We start from the raw sequence: 17,907 nt of genomic DNA, 5'->3' as shown, positions 1-17,907 counted from the left end.
GTGGCAATGTTTATTTATACCCATATGTACTACGATGACGTGACATATTGCTGTACGATGGAAAAAAAATAAACACGGGTTTTCACTTGCGCCATTTTAATTATCACCATCATGGTTGACAAAGAAAAATTATACCAGACCCAAATTGAAGGGTACGGACGAACATTGGGTTTACATGTACCTCTAAAAACCTACATTACATATTGTTGTCATGGCATAGCACGTTTAAGAGAAAACAAAATTGTGTTACGTAACGCTGTTCAATACCCCCCCCCCCCCCTTGTAACGCCACATAAAGCTTGGACTTACACCCCCACCTCCCTAAGCGTTACGTAATATTTGAATGACCCCTTGTGGTGTTCACTTCTCTATCAAACGTTCGGTGCACCTCGAACTTTGACCCAGCCGGAAGTTATTTGGTATAGTACTACCTATAAGGAGGTTTGTCCAAGTGCTGTGTTTTTTAAACACATTCCACCAATAGATGAAGAATCTACTGATTCTGCAGATGAGGATGAAGACACATGCATTTATTCCTTTCCTCCTTTATTGACAGGCATAGCGTGTTTAAAAGAGTGGGAGAATTACAAGTGTGAGCCAGTACAAGTACATAAATTGGAACAAGTAACCAAAAACCAAGCTGTTAGCCCGTTGTGGTTTAATCACAGAAAAGGTCGAATCACAGGAACAAAGGCCCATGATGTGTTGGTATGGAGAGCGACAACTGATCCAGCTAATGTGGTGGAAAAAATTATGGGGTACAGTACTAGGGATCTATAAAAAAAACAAGGCTATATCATGGGGGATAGACAATGAAAATGAAGCTAGAGTTAGTTTTGCAACTGTTCAATCTACCAAGCATAAAAACTTTCAATGTGAAAGAGCTGGACTGCTCATCAGTGCGAAAGTGCCCTTTCTTGGAGCATCGAGTGATGGTTTAATTCAATGTGACTGTTGCGGAAAAGGTTGTTTGGAGATCAAGTGTTCTTTCAAACACAGAGACAACCCCATCAATGTGGCTATTGAACACCCCAATTTCTATTTGGATCGATGTCTCCAGTTGAAGAAAACTCACAAGTACTTCACTCAGGTCCAATTGCAGATGTTTGTGCATGATGTAACATATTGTGACTTTGTGGTATACACAAATATAGATCTTAAAATTATACGGATAAAGAGAGATGATTCATTCTGCACGAAACAAAAAAATGCATGTGAACATTTCTTTCTGACATATGTGCTTCCTGAAATTTTATCTCACAAATTGGAAAACGCCAGACCTCATGATGCCATTCCGGACATTGATTTAGTATGGTGCCTGTGTCAACAGGAAGAGTATGGGCGCATGATAATGTGTGATGGTTCAGACTGCTACTTCACTTGGTTTCACTACTCGCGTGTAAACATAAGGAGATAACCTGTGGGCTCCTGGTATTGTCCTAGTTGTAAAACAGCTTAATGCATTAAAAGGAAACTAAGGCAATTCCATGAAAATGTCAAACTTCTATGAAAAGCTTTGAGGTTAGGGATTACAAATTGTTAAAACATTCTCCAAATTGTTGGTGTCGACACAACTTTATAAAAAAACTAACAACAACAAGGTTATGTAAAAATCAAATTTTTATACAAATGTAATATTTTAAGTCAGTTTTGTTTGTGTTAAAATAGCGTATTTGAAACATTACAAATCATAATTTAAAAACTATTTCAGCATGTCATAATTTTTGGTACATCTATCAAGATGTTTTTTAACTACACACAAACCATGCCACCAATTTGTGGTTTTACATTTCAAAATAATTACTTACTCAAAAGCAATATGTGCATAAATATTTTGAATTAAATATCCACAAGTTATTATAATATGTGAAATGTTTAGTGTGTTTGTCACAGAAGATTTTGTCTTGAATGAAGTACATATCAAAATCCCAGTCATTTATGTCATGCCTATTCTAATGGAGCACTGCAGTGCTTCAAGAGAATCATAATTGTTTTGTATACATTTACATTGAATGTAATTACATGTTTTATGTTTGAATGTGAGCTTCGTCACCTTTTTAAAATAATGGCTTACATCACTTTTTTAATGAAAGTAATAATATTCCTAAGTCATCTCTTCATGATGCTGCCAACCTCTGGTAAAACTGACTAAGTCATTAATTACCCTATGTCAAGCATGTGACTATATTCTATATTTAGTTCAGTGTTTCTCAAAACATGAAACCACAGTGTAGGCCATTATTTTAAAAAAGTGACAACCATGTGATGTTAGTTTGACAGTATTTAGAATACCACACCAAAAGTTGTGGCAAAAGCCAATTTCTCATGTTATAAGATAGTATATAATAACAGCTTTGTGTTGGTTTACCACAGAAGCAGTACACACTGCTTCTGTGGTAAACCAACACAAAGCTGTTATTGTATGTATACCGTACATGTATATATGTTTACGTATGAACTGCCTCTGTCACAAGCACTTCAGTGTCACAAAAATAATTATACGAAACAATTCAGTTAAAATATGCCTCATCTTATTTATTTAAATAATTTATTAACTGTACATTGTCAAATGAGGTTTTAGCCAATCAGTTTTGTTAATAATTGTAGTGAGTCTTACATAATGCACATATTTAAACATCACTTATTAATAAAAATGGAATACATTTTGAAATATTTGTCTTATCTGTTATTTGTGTACTTGTAAAATGAAGACTTAGCCAACTTGTTTTGGTTGAAGGTTTGATATGGCACTGCATATTGTAATAATGGTGTCGGCATGAGGTATCAGGGAAATGTTCATTGTGGTGCTCAAAATTTTAAAGTTCTTTATTCTCTCAATAGCTCTTTCAACGTGAATCCGTACACATGATAACTGTCGACCACATTCAATTTCTTTTGGACTTAATTGTGATTTACCTCTCGTAAATGCTGGAATGGCAAGTTGTGCACCACATGCTGCTGGTTCATCAGCAATTAAAAAACCACGGTCAGCTAAAACCAAATCGCCGTGTTCTAATAACTGCAGAAACCCTGATCTCTGTGTAATTATTTTATCGGATGTCCTTCCTCCAAAAGCTCTTGAAACAAAAGAGATCCCGCCGACTGGTGAAATAGCTACTAAAATTTTAATAGTGTTATGACTTTTATAATTGGACCACGTCATGGCCCGTGTGGTTAAATTACCAGACCTGTCAATAAACATTTCACAACAGTCAATAATAACTGCACTTTCTGTACCTACCCTTGATAACTTTAGGCATATGTCTAAGTACCTTTTCCTTATCTGGCCAATGCACCAGAAATGCCAACTTTTTTGCAATAGAAGGAAGTGAACTGTTCAATAATTCTCCAATATGAGTGCGTGAAACTCCAAACCTATAACTTAGATCCTGATTAGAAAAATTAAGTATCAATTTCATCAATGTCATCATTACAATGGTAGCTGGATTTAGAACTCCAGATGTTGGCAATGTAGAAGAACAATACTGAACTACCCACAAGAATGTTGCATAGTTTGGAATGCCAGTGAAAAATGAAGTTCTGGTGTCCTTGTTGTGCGCAGAAAGGAAAGAATCACAGAATCTGACACCAGTTTTCTCCTTAGCATCCCTTAATTCATGTTGAAGTGTCTCAACTTCATCCAGGAGCTGTCTGTTCTCTCTTTTTAATAAGGTAATTTTACGAAGACAGTGATCATGGATATCTGGAAGAAAAAAACCAAAACATTGTTACACAACAATAACAAACTTAAATCTACTTGTGTAGGTATATACATATGTTTTTGTGTGTTTATATATGTATGTTACACATTTTATCATCAACAAACTTAGAAGATATACGTTGTGTGATCTATGATATTTGGAGACTTCAGCTGATACCGATAGTGATATAACCAACAAATTAGCACGAAAACATAAAATATCCTAAAATTATTTTGGTAAATGTGCTAATTATTTTTACATTACCTGATCTTGTGAAATTTTCTTTTTCCAAAGTGCCATCATTTGTATCTGCAACAATTGCTTGTGGTTCATATAACTCCAACAGGGCTGATGCAGCACACTCTCTCCTTTTTTCATCTGCTTTCTTTATCATATTCAGATTTTTCTCACCCTCTCGTCTGACTGCTCTTGTATATCGATCTTTCTTTGCTTCTGGGCTGAAAAGCACTGATGCTTTTTGGTATCCCATGTTGACATGTGGGATGTAGTCTGGGTCTGCCTTTTTACTGCTAGCAGATCCTGGAAACACAAAGTTTGATTGAACACAGTTATATATTTATTTATGAAGCGTTTTTCTAAATTCATTTAGTAACCCACCCCACCAAAAAAAAAAAAATATCAAACGAAATTAATAAACAGTGTACTTTATTTTAAAAATCATTTTACACGTTACAAATACACGAGCACTTGTGAATCACATCTTCAATCAAAAGTAAAATTTGCTACGATATAATTATTAACAAATAGTTGAATACTTTTTTTTGTATACATAAAGATATATATATATATATATATACGATATATAATGATTGTGCAGACGTGACTTAAGACCAAGACCGACCCATTTCCCCATAATCTGCAACTTCCCTGGTAATAGAAATCACTCCAAAAGGTATTGGCATATAGTAATGTTGAGAATGTGTAGCATACAACAAACCTGATATAAAATGAACTCCACAAACACGATCTCCGCTGTGGGAAGGCGTCCATTGCTTTCTGTTTATGGCTTGAAGCCATTTGGCTCGTCGTTCCGCTTCCAAAGGAATTCGATGGAACTTAATTCCACAGTCTTTTCTAAATCGATGTGTGCAGCCAACAACCACACATGACGGAATTTCTTAAATCTTATCTATACAGACGAAATAGTAAATAAATAACTTGCTCATACACCCTTGCTCATAATAACAACACTGGTTCTTGCCTACCGGAAGTCAGTGCGATACCACGTGATCACATGTGACGTCACCGTGTCATTCCCCTATATTATATAATAATTAATTATGTTATATAATAATATCACTAATACGTAAATGGGTATAATTATTATACAAGAATAATTTTAAAGACAGCACTGTACTCTAGACGTGATACATATGATATAACAACACACTGGATATAATGATAACATATACATGTTTTTAAAAACAGTGTCGATAGCACTGAGGAACATACATAATTTCTTTGTGGTTAATAACTTTCTAGAATTAAATAGCTGATACAATTTGAAAGTGTTAGGTCTGTTGTAGTAGTATTTGTTTAGATATGTTGATCTTTTATTTGTAAAATAAGGACACTGAAATAAATAATGATATTCGTCACCTAAAGAAATTTTACAAAGAGGACAAATTCTGTCTTGTCTTTCAATGTTTTGCCATCGGCCAGATTCAATTGGTAAATACTGATTACTAGTCCGGAATCGAATGCACATTGTCCATAGTTTGTCCGGTAAGTGAAAAAGATAATTCTCGCATGAATGTGTTGATTTGAATATGCTATAGGTAATACATTTTGGATACATATTTAAATTATCATTCCATACCTGTATGTATTGATCGTCTACCCTTTGAGACACAATACGAACGAATGCGTTCTTGTTTATAATATTTTGATTTAACCAATAATTTGCCCATACCCAATTTGTTTAGTGTATCTTCTGTATCAATTAACCACTTAAATTTATATCCATGCTTGGCAGTTTCATATAGCATAATTCTATATAATGTTGCGGATATTTTACAAGTTTTCCAGTAATCAAAGAGGCCCAAAAGCTAAGCATCCTGGTTTTGATTTTAATATCCAAAGGGAACACACCCAGTTCGCCATAAATCATAGGTAGTGGGGTCTTTTTTCTAAGTTTTAATAAGTCTTTTAAAACAAACAAAAAACTGTATTTGTTCAACATTTTGATTATTGCTAAAACCCCATATTTCTGAAGAATATAATAGAAATGGAATAATAGTAATATCTAGTTCTAATCTTTAACAAAATCATTCCTTTTTTTGGCTTGCGAAATAACGGTCTTTTTTTGCTTGAAGAAATTATCCATTTCTACAAAATATGATGCCTAGTTATTTAAAATTATCTACAATATCTAATTTTGTGTCTTTGATGTAAAATGTCTTATTTTTAGGTAGTTTTGAACCAAAGATAAGTATTATAGACTTATCAGCATTTATTTTTAATTTCCATTTTTCACAATATTCTGAAAAAACACAACATTTAATGATTTTTGTAAGTCGTCTGGAGATTCAGTCAAAATTACTGTGTCATTAGCGTAAAGTAATAAAGTAATGACTAAATAAATCAATATTGTTATTTTAATACTCCATTACATTGTTTGTCTGTTAATGAATCTTCTAAATCATTTAGATACATAGCAAATAAAATTGCTAGCTTCCAACTGGCGAAAAGCCCAACATATTTTCTGGATCAATCTCTGATGAGCAAACAACAGTGAAATTCCCAGTGAGAGACACGGTTAATTAGTTTACGTGAAAGTGTTTGAATAGTTTTGCTTCAAGCCCATACCGTTGCGACATTTCATTTTTATATTTGGTCTGTTCGAGAGACGGGGAAGGAGAAAGGAGATTCGTGTTACGATGTTGAAATACGTTGGTGTTTGGATGATGACATTGTATGTAGTACGACTTAATGGTACGTATAAGCTAAACTAAATACAGACAGACAGATAGATAGACGGATAGACAGGCATAGGGATAGAGATGACATATAGAATGAGAGTTGAAGTTAAAGGAGTTTGTTTTATTATTATTGTTTAACGATATCACTAGAGTGCATTGATTTATTGATCTTCGGTTATTGGATGTAGCCAATTTTGGTAAGTTTTTACATATAGATTTGCAGAGGAAAAAGACTCGCTACAGCTCTCCTGTTTGTGAAAAAAAAATGTATTTGTTTGTTTTATTTAACGACACCACTAGAGCACATTCAGTTTGCTAATCGTCGGCTATTGGATGTCAGGTATATGGTCATTGTGACACAGTCATAGAGAGGAAACCCGCTACATTTTTTCATTAGTAGCAAGGGATCTTTTATATGCACCATCTCACAGACAGGATAGCACATGCCACTGCCTTTGATATACTAGTCGTGGTACGCTGGCTGCTTTTAGTGTTTGTTTCGTTTTGTTTTATTATTATTATTATTATTATTATTATTATTATTATGCTTAGTTGCATAGTCTTAGTAGTAAGGGATCGTTTATATGCACCATCCCACAGACTGGGGAGGGGGTGGTACGTAGCCCAGTGGTAAAGAGCTAGCTTGATGGGGGGGGGGGGGGGGTACGTAGCCCAGTGGTAAAGAGCTAGCTTGATGCGCGGTCGGTTTGGGATCTCTTTATAGCCAGTGCACAATGTCAAGGCCTTTAATATTCTAGTCGTGGTGCTCTATGTGTTTCTGTTTGTTGCTTGTTGTTTGGTTTGGTTTGGGTTTTGTGTGCGTTTTTATGGGTTCAGTTGCTGTTGCTGTGTCTGTTGCTGATGATGTTGATGAAGATGATATAGTAGTGGTTGCAGTTGTGGTTGTTGTGGATGCTGTATTGGTTGTTGCTATTGGTGATTCTGTAGTGTTGGTAGTAGTTGTTGTGGCTGTTGTTGGTGTTGTTGTAGTTGTAGTTGATTTTGTAGTTGTGGTCATTGTTGTAGTTTTTGTTATTGTTGTTGTTGATACTGATGTTGTAGTTGTAGTTGTGGTCGTAGTTGTTGATGTTGTGATTGTGGTTGTTGTCGTTATGGTTGGTTGTTGTTGTGGTGGTGGTGGTGATTATGGTAAATGTTTCCTCCCTGTCAGGAAGTTATTCTAATCGTGCTTTTCACAAACATGCCAACATTATTGTACAGTTTAACTCTAAGTCCATTCGATTTTTTTTTCTCTTAAAGATTATTTTTTTTTTTGTGTTAAGTATTCATTTCTTGCAAATCTGTCTTGATAATTCGGTTTACCGTATACTCTTTTTTTTCAAGGTCTACCCACAGCGGTTGTTTTGTTTGTTTATTTCATTATTTTATTTAATTAAATTTTTTTTTTTTTTTTTTTTTTGGTTGTTGTTGTTGTTGTTGTTGATGTTTTGGTGTTGTTTTTGTTTGTTTGTTTGGGGGTTGTTTTTGTTTAGTGTTTTTTTGTTTGTTTTCTTGTGGTTTTTTGGTTGTTGTTTGTTTTACTTTCTTCTTTGTTTTCTTTCTTCTTTTTTTTCGGGGAGTGGGGGGGGGGGGGGGAGGGATTGTTTTGTATTTAATGTTAATAAGCTTCATTTTATCTATCATAACTGTAACTCCCTACACTAATTTTACTAATAATTTCATAATTTCGAATTGATGTTTATTATCATATACCTTTTTGTTCTTTTTTTTTCCTTCTTTTTTTGTGCTGGGGTGTCTTTAAATATTCGTTCATTTTTATTGCATTTTATCAGGAAAGTCTTCAAATCTTGCTTTTCAAAAACCTGCCACCATGAGTACAGTGTTCGACGCTAAATCCAGCCCATCATTTGCCGTGGATGGTAACAACGGCACCAACTGGTACTCTGACTTCTGTACAACATCGACACATGACGACATGGAACCCTGGTGGATGGTGGACCTGCATGGCTACTTCCACATCCATGACGTCATCATCACGAACAGGGGAGACGCATATTGTAAGCACATTTACTTTATCAATCTCTCTCTCTCTCTCTCTCTCTCTCTCTCTCTCTCTCTCTCTCTCTCTCTCTCTCTCTCTCTCTCTCTCTCTCTCTCTCTCTCTGTGTGTGTGTCTTGATAAGCATATTGTATAATTATTAACGCTGCTTAAGGTGTTGTTAAACAATAAACTATTCCGTTTCTTTAAAATATGAATTTGTGTTGCAGGGCAGCGTCTACACAGCTTCACCATTGACGTGTTTATGGAGAACCCAATAGCCTGTGCACCCGCCACACCAGTCCAGTGTTACAACCGCACCGACCCACTGGGGCGTGGTGAGACTGTACAGTTTAAATGTCGCTCTCCCATGAAGGGTCGATTCGTTCGTATTAAGAAGTGGAGAATGGCGAACAATAGAGACACACTGATACTTTGTGAAGTTCAAGTTTTTACCACAAGGGCGACAGGTTAAGTAGTGTTGGCTAGATGGTTGGTAGGTTGCATTGTTGGGCGGTCGGGTAGGTGGTTGGTTGGTTGGTTGGTTGGTTGGTTGATTTGCTCGCCGGTGGGTGGATATTTCGTTTGTTGCGTGGGTGGGTGGCTGTTGATTTGTTGGATGGGCGGGTGGGTTTTGGTTGATTGATTGGTCTCTTGGGCGGGTGGGTGGGTGGTTGGTTGCTCTGTTGGGCGGATGGATGGGTGGTTGCTTTGTTGGACGGATGGTTGATTCGTTGGATGATAGGTTAGGTGGTTGGTTGTCTGGTTGATGGATTTGTTTTGCAGTTGGATGGGTGGTTGGTTAGTTGGTTGGTTGGTTGGGAGGGTGGCTGGGAGGGTGAGTGGGTGGTTGGTTTGTTTGTTGGGAGGCTGGGAGGGTGGTTGCTTTATTGGAGGGGTGATTGGTTGGTATATTGGGCGTTTGGGTAGGTGCTGGTTGGTTGATTGGTTTCTTGGGCGGATGGGTGGGTGGCTGGCTTGTTTATTGTGCGTGTGATTAGTTGGCTTGTTTATTGGGCGGGTGGGTTGTTGTCTGGCTTGTTTATTGTGCGCGTGATTAGTTGGCTGGTTTATTGTGCGTGTGATTAGATGGCTGGTTTATTGTGCGTGTGATTAGTTCGCTGGTTTATTGGGTGGATGGGTGGGTGGCTGGCTTGTTTATTGTGCGTGTGATTAGTTGGCTGCTTTATTTGGCGGATGGGTTGTTGGCTGGCTTGTTTATTGTGCGTGTGATTAGTTGGCTGCTTTATTGGGCGGATGGGTTGTTGACTGGCTTGTTTATTGTGCGTGTGATTAGTTGGCTAGTTTATTGTGCGGATGGGTGGGTGGCTGGCTTGTTTATTGTGCGGATGGGTGGGTGGCTGGCTTGTTTATTGTGCGGATGGGTGGGTGGGTGGCTTGTTTATTGGGCAGATTGGTGGCTGGCTGGCTTGTTATTTGGGCGGATGAGTGGGTGGCTGGCTTCTTTATTGTGCGTGTGATTAGTTGGCTGGTTTATTGGGCGGATGGGTTGTTGGCTGACTTGTTCATTGTGCATGTGATTAGTTGCCTGGTTTATTGGGCGGATGGGTTGTTGGCTGGCTGGTTTATTGTGCGTGTGATTAGTTGGCTTGTTTATTGGGCGGATGGGTTGTTGGCTGGCTGGTTTATTGTGCGTGTGATTAGTTGGCTGGTTTATTGGGCGGATGGTTTGTTGGCTGGCTTGTTTATTGTGCGTTTCATTAGTTGGCTGGTTTATTGTGCGTGTGATTAGTTCGCTGGTTTATTGGGCGGATTGGTTGTTGGCTGGTTTTTTTATTGTTCGTGTGATTAGTTGGCTGGTTTATTTGGCGGATGGGTTGTTGGCTGGCTTGTTTATTGTGCGTGTGATTAGTTGGCTTGTTTATTGTGCGGATGGGTGGGAGGCTGGCTTGTTTATTGGGCGGATGGGTGGGTGGCAGGCTTGTTTATTGTGCGGATGGGTGGATGGCTGGCTTGTTTATTGTGCGTTTGATTAGTTGGCTGGTTTATTGTGCGTGTGATTAGTTCGCTGGTTTATTGGGCGGATGGGTTGTGGGCTGGCTTGTTTATTGTGCGTGTGATTAGTTGGCTGGTTTATTTGGCGGATGGGTTGTTGGCTGGCTGGTTTATTGTGCGTGTGATTAGTTGGCTGGTTGATTCGGCGGATGGGTTGTTGGCTGCCTTGTTTATTGTGCGTGTGATTAGTTGGCTTGTTTATTGCGCGGATGGGTGGGAGGCTGGCTTGTTTATTGGGCGGATGGGTGGGTGGCTGGCTTGTTTATTGTGCGGATGGATGGCTGGCTGGCTTGTTTGTTGGGCAGATGGGTGGAAGGCTGGCTTGTTTATTGGGCGGATGGGTGGGTGGCTGGCTTGTTTATTGTGCGGATGGGTGGATGGCTGGCTTGTTTGTTGGGCAGATGGGTAGGTGGCTGACTTGTTTATTGGGCTGATGAGTGGGTGGCTGGCTTGTTTATTGTCCGTGTGATTAGTTGGCCTGTTTGTTGTGTGGATGGGTGGGTGCCTGGCTTGTTTATTGTGCGTGTCATTAGTTGGCTGGTTTATTGAGCAGATGGCTTGTTGGCTGACTTGTTCATTGTGGGTGTGATTAGTTGGCTGGCTTATTGGGTGGATGGGTTGTTGGCTGGCTGGTTTATTGTGCGTGCGATTAGTTGGCTGGTTTATTGGGCGGATGGGTTGTTGGCTGGCTGGTTTATTGTGCGTGTGATTAGTTGGCTGGTTTATTTGGCGGATGGGTTGTTGGCTGGCTGGTTTATTGTGCGTGTGATTAGTTGGCTGGTTGATGTGGCGGATGGGTTGTTGGCTGGCTTGTTTATTGTGCGTGTGATTAGTTGGCTGGTTTATTGTGCGGATGGGTGGGTGGCTGGCTTGTTTATTGGGCGGATGGGTGGGTCCCTGGCTGGTTTATTGGGCAGATGGGTGGCTGGCTGGCTTGTTTATTGGGCGGATGAGTGGGTGGCTGGCTTGTTTATTGTGCGTGTCATTAGTTGCCTGGTTTATTGGGCGGATGGGTTGTTGGCTGAATTGTTCATTGTGCGTGTGATTAGTTGGCTGGCTTATTGGGCGGATGGGTTGTTGGCTGGCTGGTTTATTGTGCGTGTGATTAGTTGGCTGGTTTATTGGACGGATGGGTTGTTGGCTGAATTGTTCATTAGGCGTGTGATTAGTTGGCTGGTTTATTCGGCGGATGGGTTGTTGGCTGGCTGGTTTATTGTGTGTGTGATTAGTTGACTGGTTTATTGGGTGGATGGGTGGCTGGCTGGCTAGTTTATTGTGCGTGTGATTAGTTGGCTGGTTTATTTGGCGGATGGTTTGTTGGCTGGCTTGTTTATTGTGCGTTTCATTAGTTGGCTGGTTTATTGTGCGTGTGATTAGTTGGCTGGTTTATTGGGCGGATTGGTTGTTGGCTGGCTGGTTTATTGTACATGTGTTTAGTTGACTGGTTTATTGGGTGGATGGGTGGCTGGCTGGCTAGTTTATTGTGCGTGTGATTAGTTGGTTTATTTGGCGGATGGTTTGTTGGCTGGCTTGTTTATTGTGTGTTTGATTAGTTGGCTGGTTTATTGTGCGTGTTATTAGTTCGCTGGTTTATTGGGCGGATGGGTTGTTGGCTGGCTTGTTTATTGTGCGTGTGATTAGTTGGCTTGTTTATTGTCCGTGTGATTAGTTGGCTTGTTTATTGGGCGGATGGGTTGTTGGCTGGCTTGTTTATTGTGCGTATGATTAGTTGGCTGGTTTATTGGGCGGATGGGTTGTGGGCTGGCTTGTTTATTGTGCGTGTGGTTAGTTGGCTGGTTTATTGGGCGGATGGATTGTTGGCTGGCTGGTTTATTGTGCGGATGGGTTGTTGGCTGGCTTGTTTATTGGGCGGATGGATTATTGGCTGGCTGGTTTATTGGGCGGATGGGTTGTTGGCTAGCTTGTTTATTGGGCGGATGGATTGTTGGCTGGCTGGTTTATTGTGCGTATGATTAGTTGGCTGGTTTATTGGGCCGATGGGTTGTGAGCTGGCTTGTTTATTGTGCGTGTGATTAGTTGGCTGGTTTATTGGGCGGATGGATTGTTGGCTGGCTGGTTTATTGTGCGTGTGATTAGTTGGCTGGTTTATTTGGCGGATGGGTTGTTAGCTGGCTGGTTTATTGTGCGTGTGATTAGTTGGCTGGTTTATTGTGCGTGTGATTAGTTGGCTGGTTTATTGTGCGGATGGGTGGAAGGCTGGCTTGTTTATTAGGCGGATGGGTGGGTGGCTGGCTTGTTTATTGTGCGGATGGGTGGGTGGCTGGCTTGTTTATTGGGCAGATGGGTAGGTGGCTGGCTTGTTTATTGGGCGGATGAGTGGGTGGCTGTCTTGTTTATTGTCCGTGTGATTAGTTGGCCTGTTTGTTGTGCGAATGGGTTGGTGCCTGGCTTGTTTATTGTGCGTGTGATTAGTTGGCTGGTTTATTGGGCAGATGGGTTGTTGGCTGACTTGTTCATTGTGCGTGTGATTAGTTGGCTGGCTTATTGGGTGGATGGGTTGTTGGCTGGCTGGTTTATTGTGCGTGCGATTAGTTGGCTGGTTTATTTGGCAGATGGGTTGTTGGCTGGCTGGATTTTTGTGCGCGTGTGTCGTTTGTTGCTTTATTGGTCAATTGGGTGGTTAGTTGGTTTGTTGGTTTATTGGGTGGGTGTTTGGGTGGATGGTTGGTGTGTGTTTCATGTATCATGCAAGGTTGGTCGTCGTTTTAAAAACAAAACAAAACACATTTTAATTCTTTTTACTTACATATTAATTTGAAAAAACAAAACAAAAACAAATTTAATAAATCAGGAAAAAATAATATATTTAAAAAGTTTATTGGGTCGGCCTCTTTTTCTAGGTAGGGTTACGCGCGTGCGTGTGTGTGTGCGTTTGTGCGCTGTTTTTTTATGTTTTTGTTTTGTTCCGTTATCCGTTTTTGCTTTTTCTTGTGTGTTTGTTTGTTTGTTGTTGTTGTTTGTTGTTGTTGTTGTTGTTTTGGGGGGTGGGGTGGGGGTTGTGGGTTTGTTCACGTCTTGGTTTCTTTCTTTGTTTCTTGAACGTGAACCATGCTAAGGCGTAGGTTAGTTGTGTGTTAGTATACTGGCTTGTTTCATGTGCGTGTGTGCGTGTATGTACATTTGCTGCTCGTTTGTTGCATTTATATTCTACTTTCCATATCATTTACTACATTTGCACCTACATTGTGTAATATAATAAAAGATCTGAAAAATTATAGTTTGTATTCTTTATCGACACCAATAGAGCACGTTGATTTGTTATTCCTCAGCTACTGGATGTCAAACATTTGTTAAGTGACAAAGTGTTACAGAGAAAACCCTCTACATATATCCGTTGGTATCAAGTGATCTTTTATATGGATCATCCCTAAGACATGGTAACACATACCATGACCGTTGATAAAAAGTCGTGGTGCACTGGCTGGGACGAGAAACAGTCCAATTGGTCCACTGACGGGGATCGATCCTAGACCGACAGCGCGTCAAGCGAAATTCTTACCACTATGCGGCGAGGTATGTGTGTTTTGTCTTGTTTTGGTTTGGGGGGTGGGGGTAGAAACGTTTGCACGTCGGTGTTGGACGATGTCTATCAATGGTGGAACGACATTGTAACTTAAAATAAATAACGGCCATTATCATTCACAGGTTGTACTTCCTTTCGACCTTTCCATCGAAGACTAGGGAAGCGACTCGACTCAGCAAATATCGTCATATCCGGTGCTTCTGACGTCACGATTTGCACGAGCAGATGCCAGAACAGCGATTGTTTGGCGTTCAACTACAACCAGAACAGTCAGCAGTGTCAGCTTATTTCAGCTCCGACGTTTGAGGATTCAAGAACGATGACGTCATCGTGGGATTACTATGGAATGGATCTTTGTTGATCTGTTTAACAACTCAAGACTTTCTTTTTTCTTCTTCTTTCTTTTTTAAACTGACCTGAGTCTGCAGCCATTGTAGGATGTTACATATTAAATACATGTTATTGTTTAGAATATTAGTGTCCGTATATCTAGTGCATCAATGTTTGAAGACGACATTTTACATTTTACTTGATTATATATATATATATATATATATATATATATATATATATATATATATATATATATATATATATATATATATATATATACGCGACCGGGCAAAGTGAGCCCAAATTTCGCTCCGACCAGCCTGACTTCGCTGTGCCAGTCACCGTAAGGCGAAATCTGTGTCGCCTTTTAAAAAAATAGTTATCACTTGCAATGTACAAATCACAGGAGAATGGTGAAAAACTTGAGGAACACCTATTCATAGATAATAATTAAGTGTGAAGGGTCTGAGAGTTTGAAGAGAGACTGGCGCTACAAAATCATGCGACAGGTTCACAGATACCTGTAGACTATCTAGCTCAGAGAACACTCGTGTCCGGCACTAATAGTAGGCCAAAACATGCTACTGACTGTTGAATCGTAATGTCAGGCGAATGTTCTGGAAATTGTACAAGGGTAGGGATCTAGACTGGCGAATGTTCTGGAAATTGTACAAGGGTAGGGATCTAGACTATGGCGAATGTTCTGGAAATTGTACAAGGGTAGGGATCTAGACTATGGCGAATGTTCTGTAAATTGTACAAGGGTAGGGATCTAGACTATGGCGAATGTATTTTTTTAGGTTTCGGTTTAGGCCTAGGTCATGCTCCACCGCAAAATACATTGAAAAAAACTATTGGTTTGGAGCAGCAGATCTCGACGTCCATTTTTTTGTTTAAAATACGGGCAGTAATTAACTAGCTTTACGTAGACTTTGTCATAATGAATACATTCAACACACAACACAGATGTCCTAATGGATTCATAATAAAAGGTAACCTGTCCTACACACCCAGCGGCCACCTAAACTGGATCCCCAAGTCGCTAAAGTGCCCGTGTTAAGCGACCACTGTAAATTCTATAAACATTTTTTTTTTTTTTTTAAACAAGTGATGAAGTGCAGCAGATAAGCAAGTTTCACACCTTCACGGATACTAGTATCCATTCAGTCTGACAACTACATTGTGTATCGGTTAAGAAACTGACTATGGTGCGCATTTAATTGCCTCTGGGTAATCTAAGCTTGACCGTGGTAGATTAATCCACTAGGACAATACTCTACATGGAGTAGTTATTAAATGAAATGAGAAGAAAAACTTGTGGGAGAATGAATTTTAAACGGTTAAATTAGTGCTGTTCAATTACAATTCATTATTTCTAAAGAAGACAACGTGGAAAGGTGATTTTAAAAAAACAAAAACAAAACTATAAAACACATATCCATCAATTAGCAGCACAGACGGTAAAAACAAATTTAATTAAAAAATAAAAATACAGTATGTAAAAGTTGCACCTACGTTAAGGTAACTTCTTTTTGCGTATTTTATCTTTTGGATTACAAATTCAAGTCTCCCTGCTGTTATCAACTTCGCCCTCTCTAAAGTTTGACAGAGAAGTGATTTATATATATATATATATATATATATATATATATATATATATATATATATATATATATATATATATATATATATATAAAACAATACACTGAATACAATTAGTGTCGATAGCACTGAGGAACATACATAATTTATTTGTGGTTGATAACTTTCTATAATTAAATAACTGATAAAAATTGAAAGTGTTAGGTCTGTTGTAGTAGTATTTGTTTAGATATGTTGATCTTTTATTTGTAAAATAAGGACACTGAAATAAATAATGATATTCGTCACCTAAAGAAATTTTACAAAGAGGACAAATTCTGTCTTGTCTTTCAATGTTTTGCCATCGACCAGATTCAATTGGTAAATACTGATTACTAGTCCGGAATCGAATGCATATTGTCCATAGTTTGTCCGGTAAGTGAAAAAGATAATTCTCGCATGAATGTGTTGATTTGAATATTCTATAGGTAATACATTTTGGATACATATTTAAATTATCATTCCATACCTGTATGTATTGATCTTCTACCCTTTGAGACACAATACGAACGAATGCGTTCTTGTTTATAATATTTTGATTTAACCAATAATTTGCCCATACCCAATTTGTTTACTGTATCTTCTATATCAATTAACCACTTAAATTTATATCCATGCTTGGCAGTTTCATATAGCATAATTCTATATAATGTTGCGGATATTTTACAAGTTTTCCAGTAATCAAAGAGGCCCAAAAGCTAAGCATCCTGGTTTTGATTTTAATATCCAGAGGGATAAATCATAGGTAGTGGGGTCTTTTTTCTAAGTTTTAATAAGTCTTTTAAAACAAACACAAAACTGTATTTGTTCAACATTTTGATTATTGCTAAAACCCCATATTTCTGAAGAATATAATAGAAATGGAATAATATTACTATCAAAAATGCGTAACTGGCAATATATAGGTAAATTTAAATATCTAGTTCTAATCATTCCTTTTTTTGGCTTGCGAAATAACGGTCTTTTTTTTGCTTGAAGAAATTATCCATTTCTACAAAATATGATGCCTAGTTATTTAAAATTATCTACAATATCTAATTTTATGTCTTTGATGTAAAATGTCTTATTTTTAGGTAGTTTTGAACCAAAGATAAATATTATAGACTTATCAGCATTTATTTTTAATTTCCATTTTTCACAATATTCTGAAAAAAACAACATTTAATGATTTTTGTAAGTCGTCTGGAGATTCAGTCAAAATTACTGTGTCATTAGCGTAAAGTAATAAAGTAATGACTAAATAAATCAATATTGTTATTTTAATACTCCATTACATTGTTTGTCTGTTAATGCATCTTCTAAATCATTTAGATACATAGCAAATAAAATTGCTAGCTTCCAATTAGTTAAAAGCTAAGTTATTGAATTGTAAATGTTGAACTGTTACAATTCGAAAAAAATAAAACAGCAGAACAATTCAGCTTTGTGTACACAGAACTCCCAGAGAGAATAAATAAATTACTAATAAATCTTTTAGTGTCCAAAATATTCAAGCACCCCTGTGGGGTTTTTTTTGGGTTTTTTGTTTGTTGATTTGTTCCTCTTTTTTTCTCTATTAGGATTCCCTGATTAACTGCTAAAGTTCGTCGTTAGTTTAAGGCTCCGCTTTAAATTAGCGGGCAGTTTCAATATAGATGGAACTTTAACATATTATTTGAAACTAGGTTGCCAATTTGAAATTCACTTTCAAAATAGCTAAAGTCTTGAACCGCTGATTTGATACTCTTGTTT

General features: G+C 38.1%; 2 protein-coding genes across 2 annotated transcripts; one reads left to right on the top strand and one right to left on the bottom strand.

The window, feature by feature from the left end:
* Nucleotides 1-3,179: 3,179 nt before the first annotated feature.
* On the bottom strand, nt 3,180-4,739 carry LOC121373049. The gene is made up of 4 exons (XM_041499491.1): nt 4,676-4,739; nt 3,966-4,241; nt 3,495-3,703; nt 3,180-3,188 (listed from the first exon to the last, which is right to left on the bottom strand). The coding sequence occupies exons 1-4, from the start codon at nt 4,737-4,739 to the stop codon at nt 3,180-3,182; spliced, it is 558 nt and encodes a 185-aa protein (XP_041355425.1).
* Nucleotides 4,740-6,567: 1,828 nt separating this feature from the next.
* LOC121373530 (fucolectin-like) lies at nt 6,568-14,705 on the top strand. Its single transcript, XM_041500207.1, has 4 exons — nt 6,568-6,656; nt 8,437-8,661; nt 8,873-9,112; nt 14,325-14,705. The coding sequence occupies exons 1-4, from the start codon at nt 6,602-6,604 to the stop codon at nt 14,561-14,563; spliced, it is 759 nt and encodes a 252-aa protein (XP_041356141.1). The 5' UTR covers nt 6,568-6,601; the 3' UTR covers nt 14,564-14,705.
* Nucleotides 14,706-17,907: the final 3,202 nt, after the last annotated feature.

This window comes from Gigantopelta aegis, chromosome 5 (assembly GCF_016097555.1).
Source record: "Gigantopelta aegis isolate Gae_Host chromosome 5, Gae_host_genome, whole genome shotgun sequence".
Lineage (NCBI taxonomy): Eukaryota > Metazoa > Mollusca > Gastropoda > Neomphalida > Peltospiridae > Gigantopelta > Gigantopelta aegis.
The sequence above is the reverse complement of the archived record's forward strand: the minus strand, read 5'-3'. Positions and strand labels throughout refer to the sequence as shown.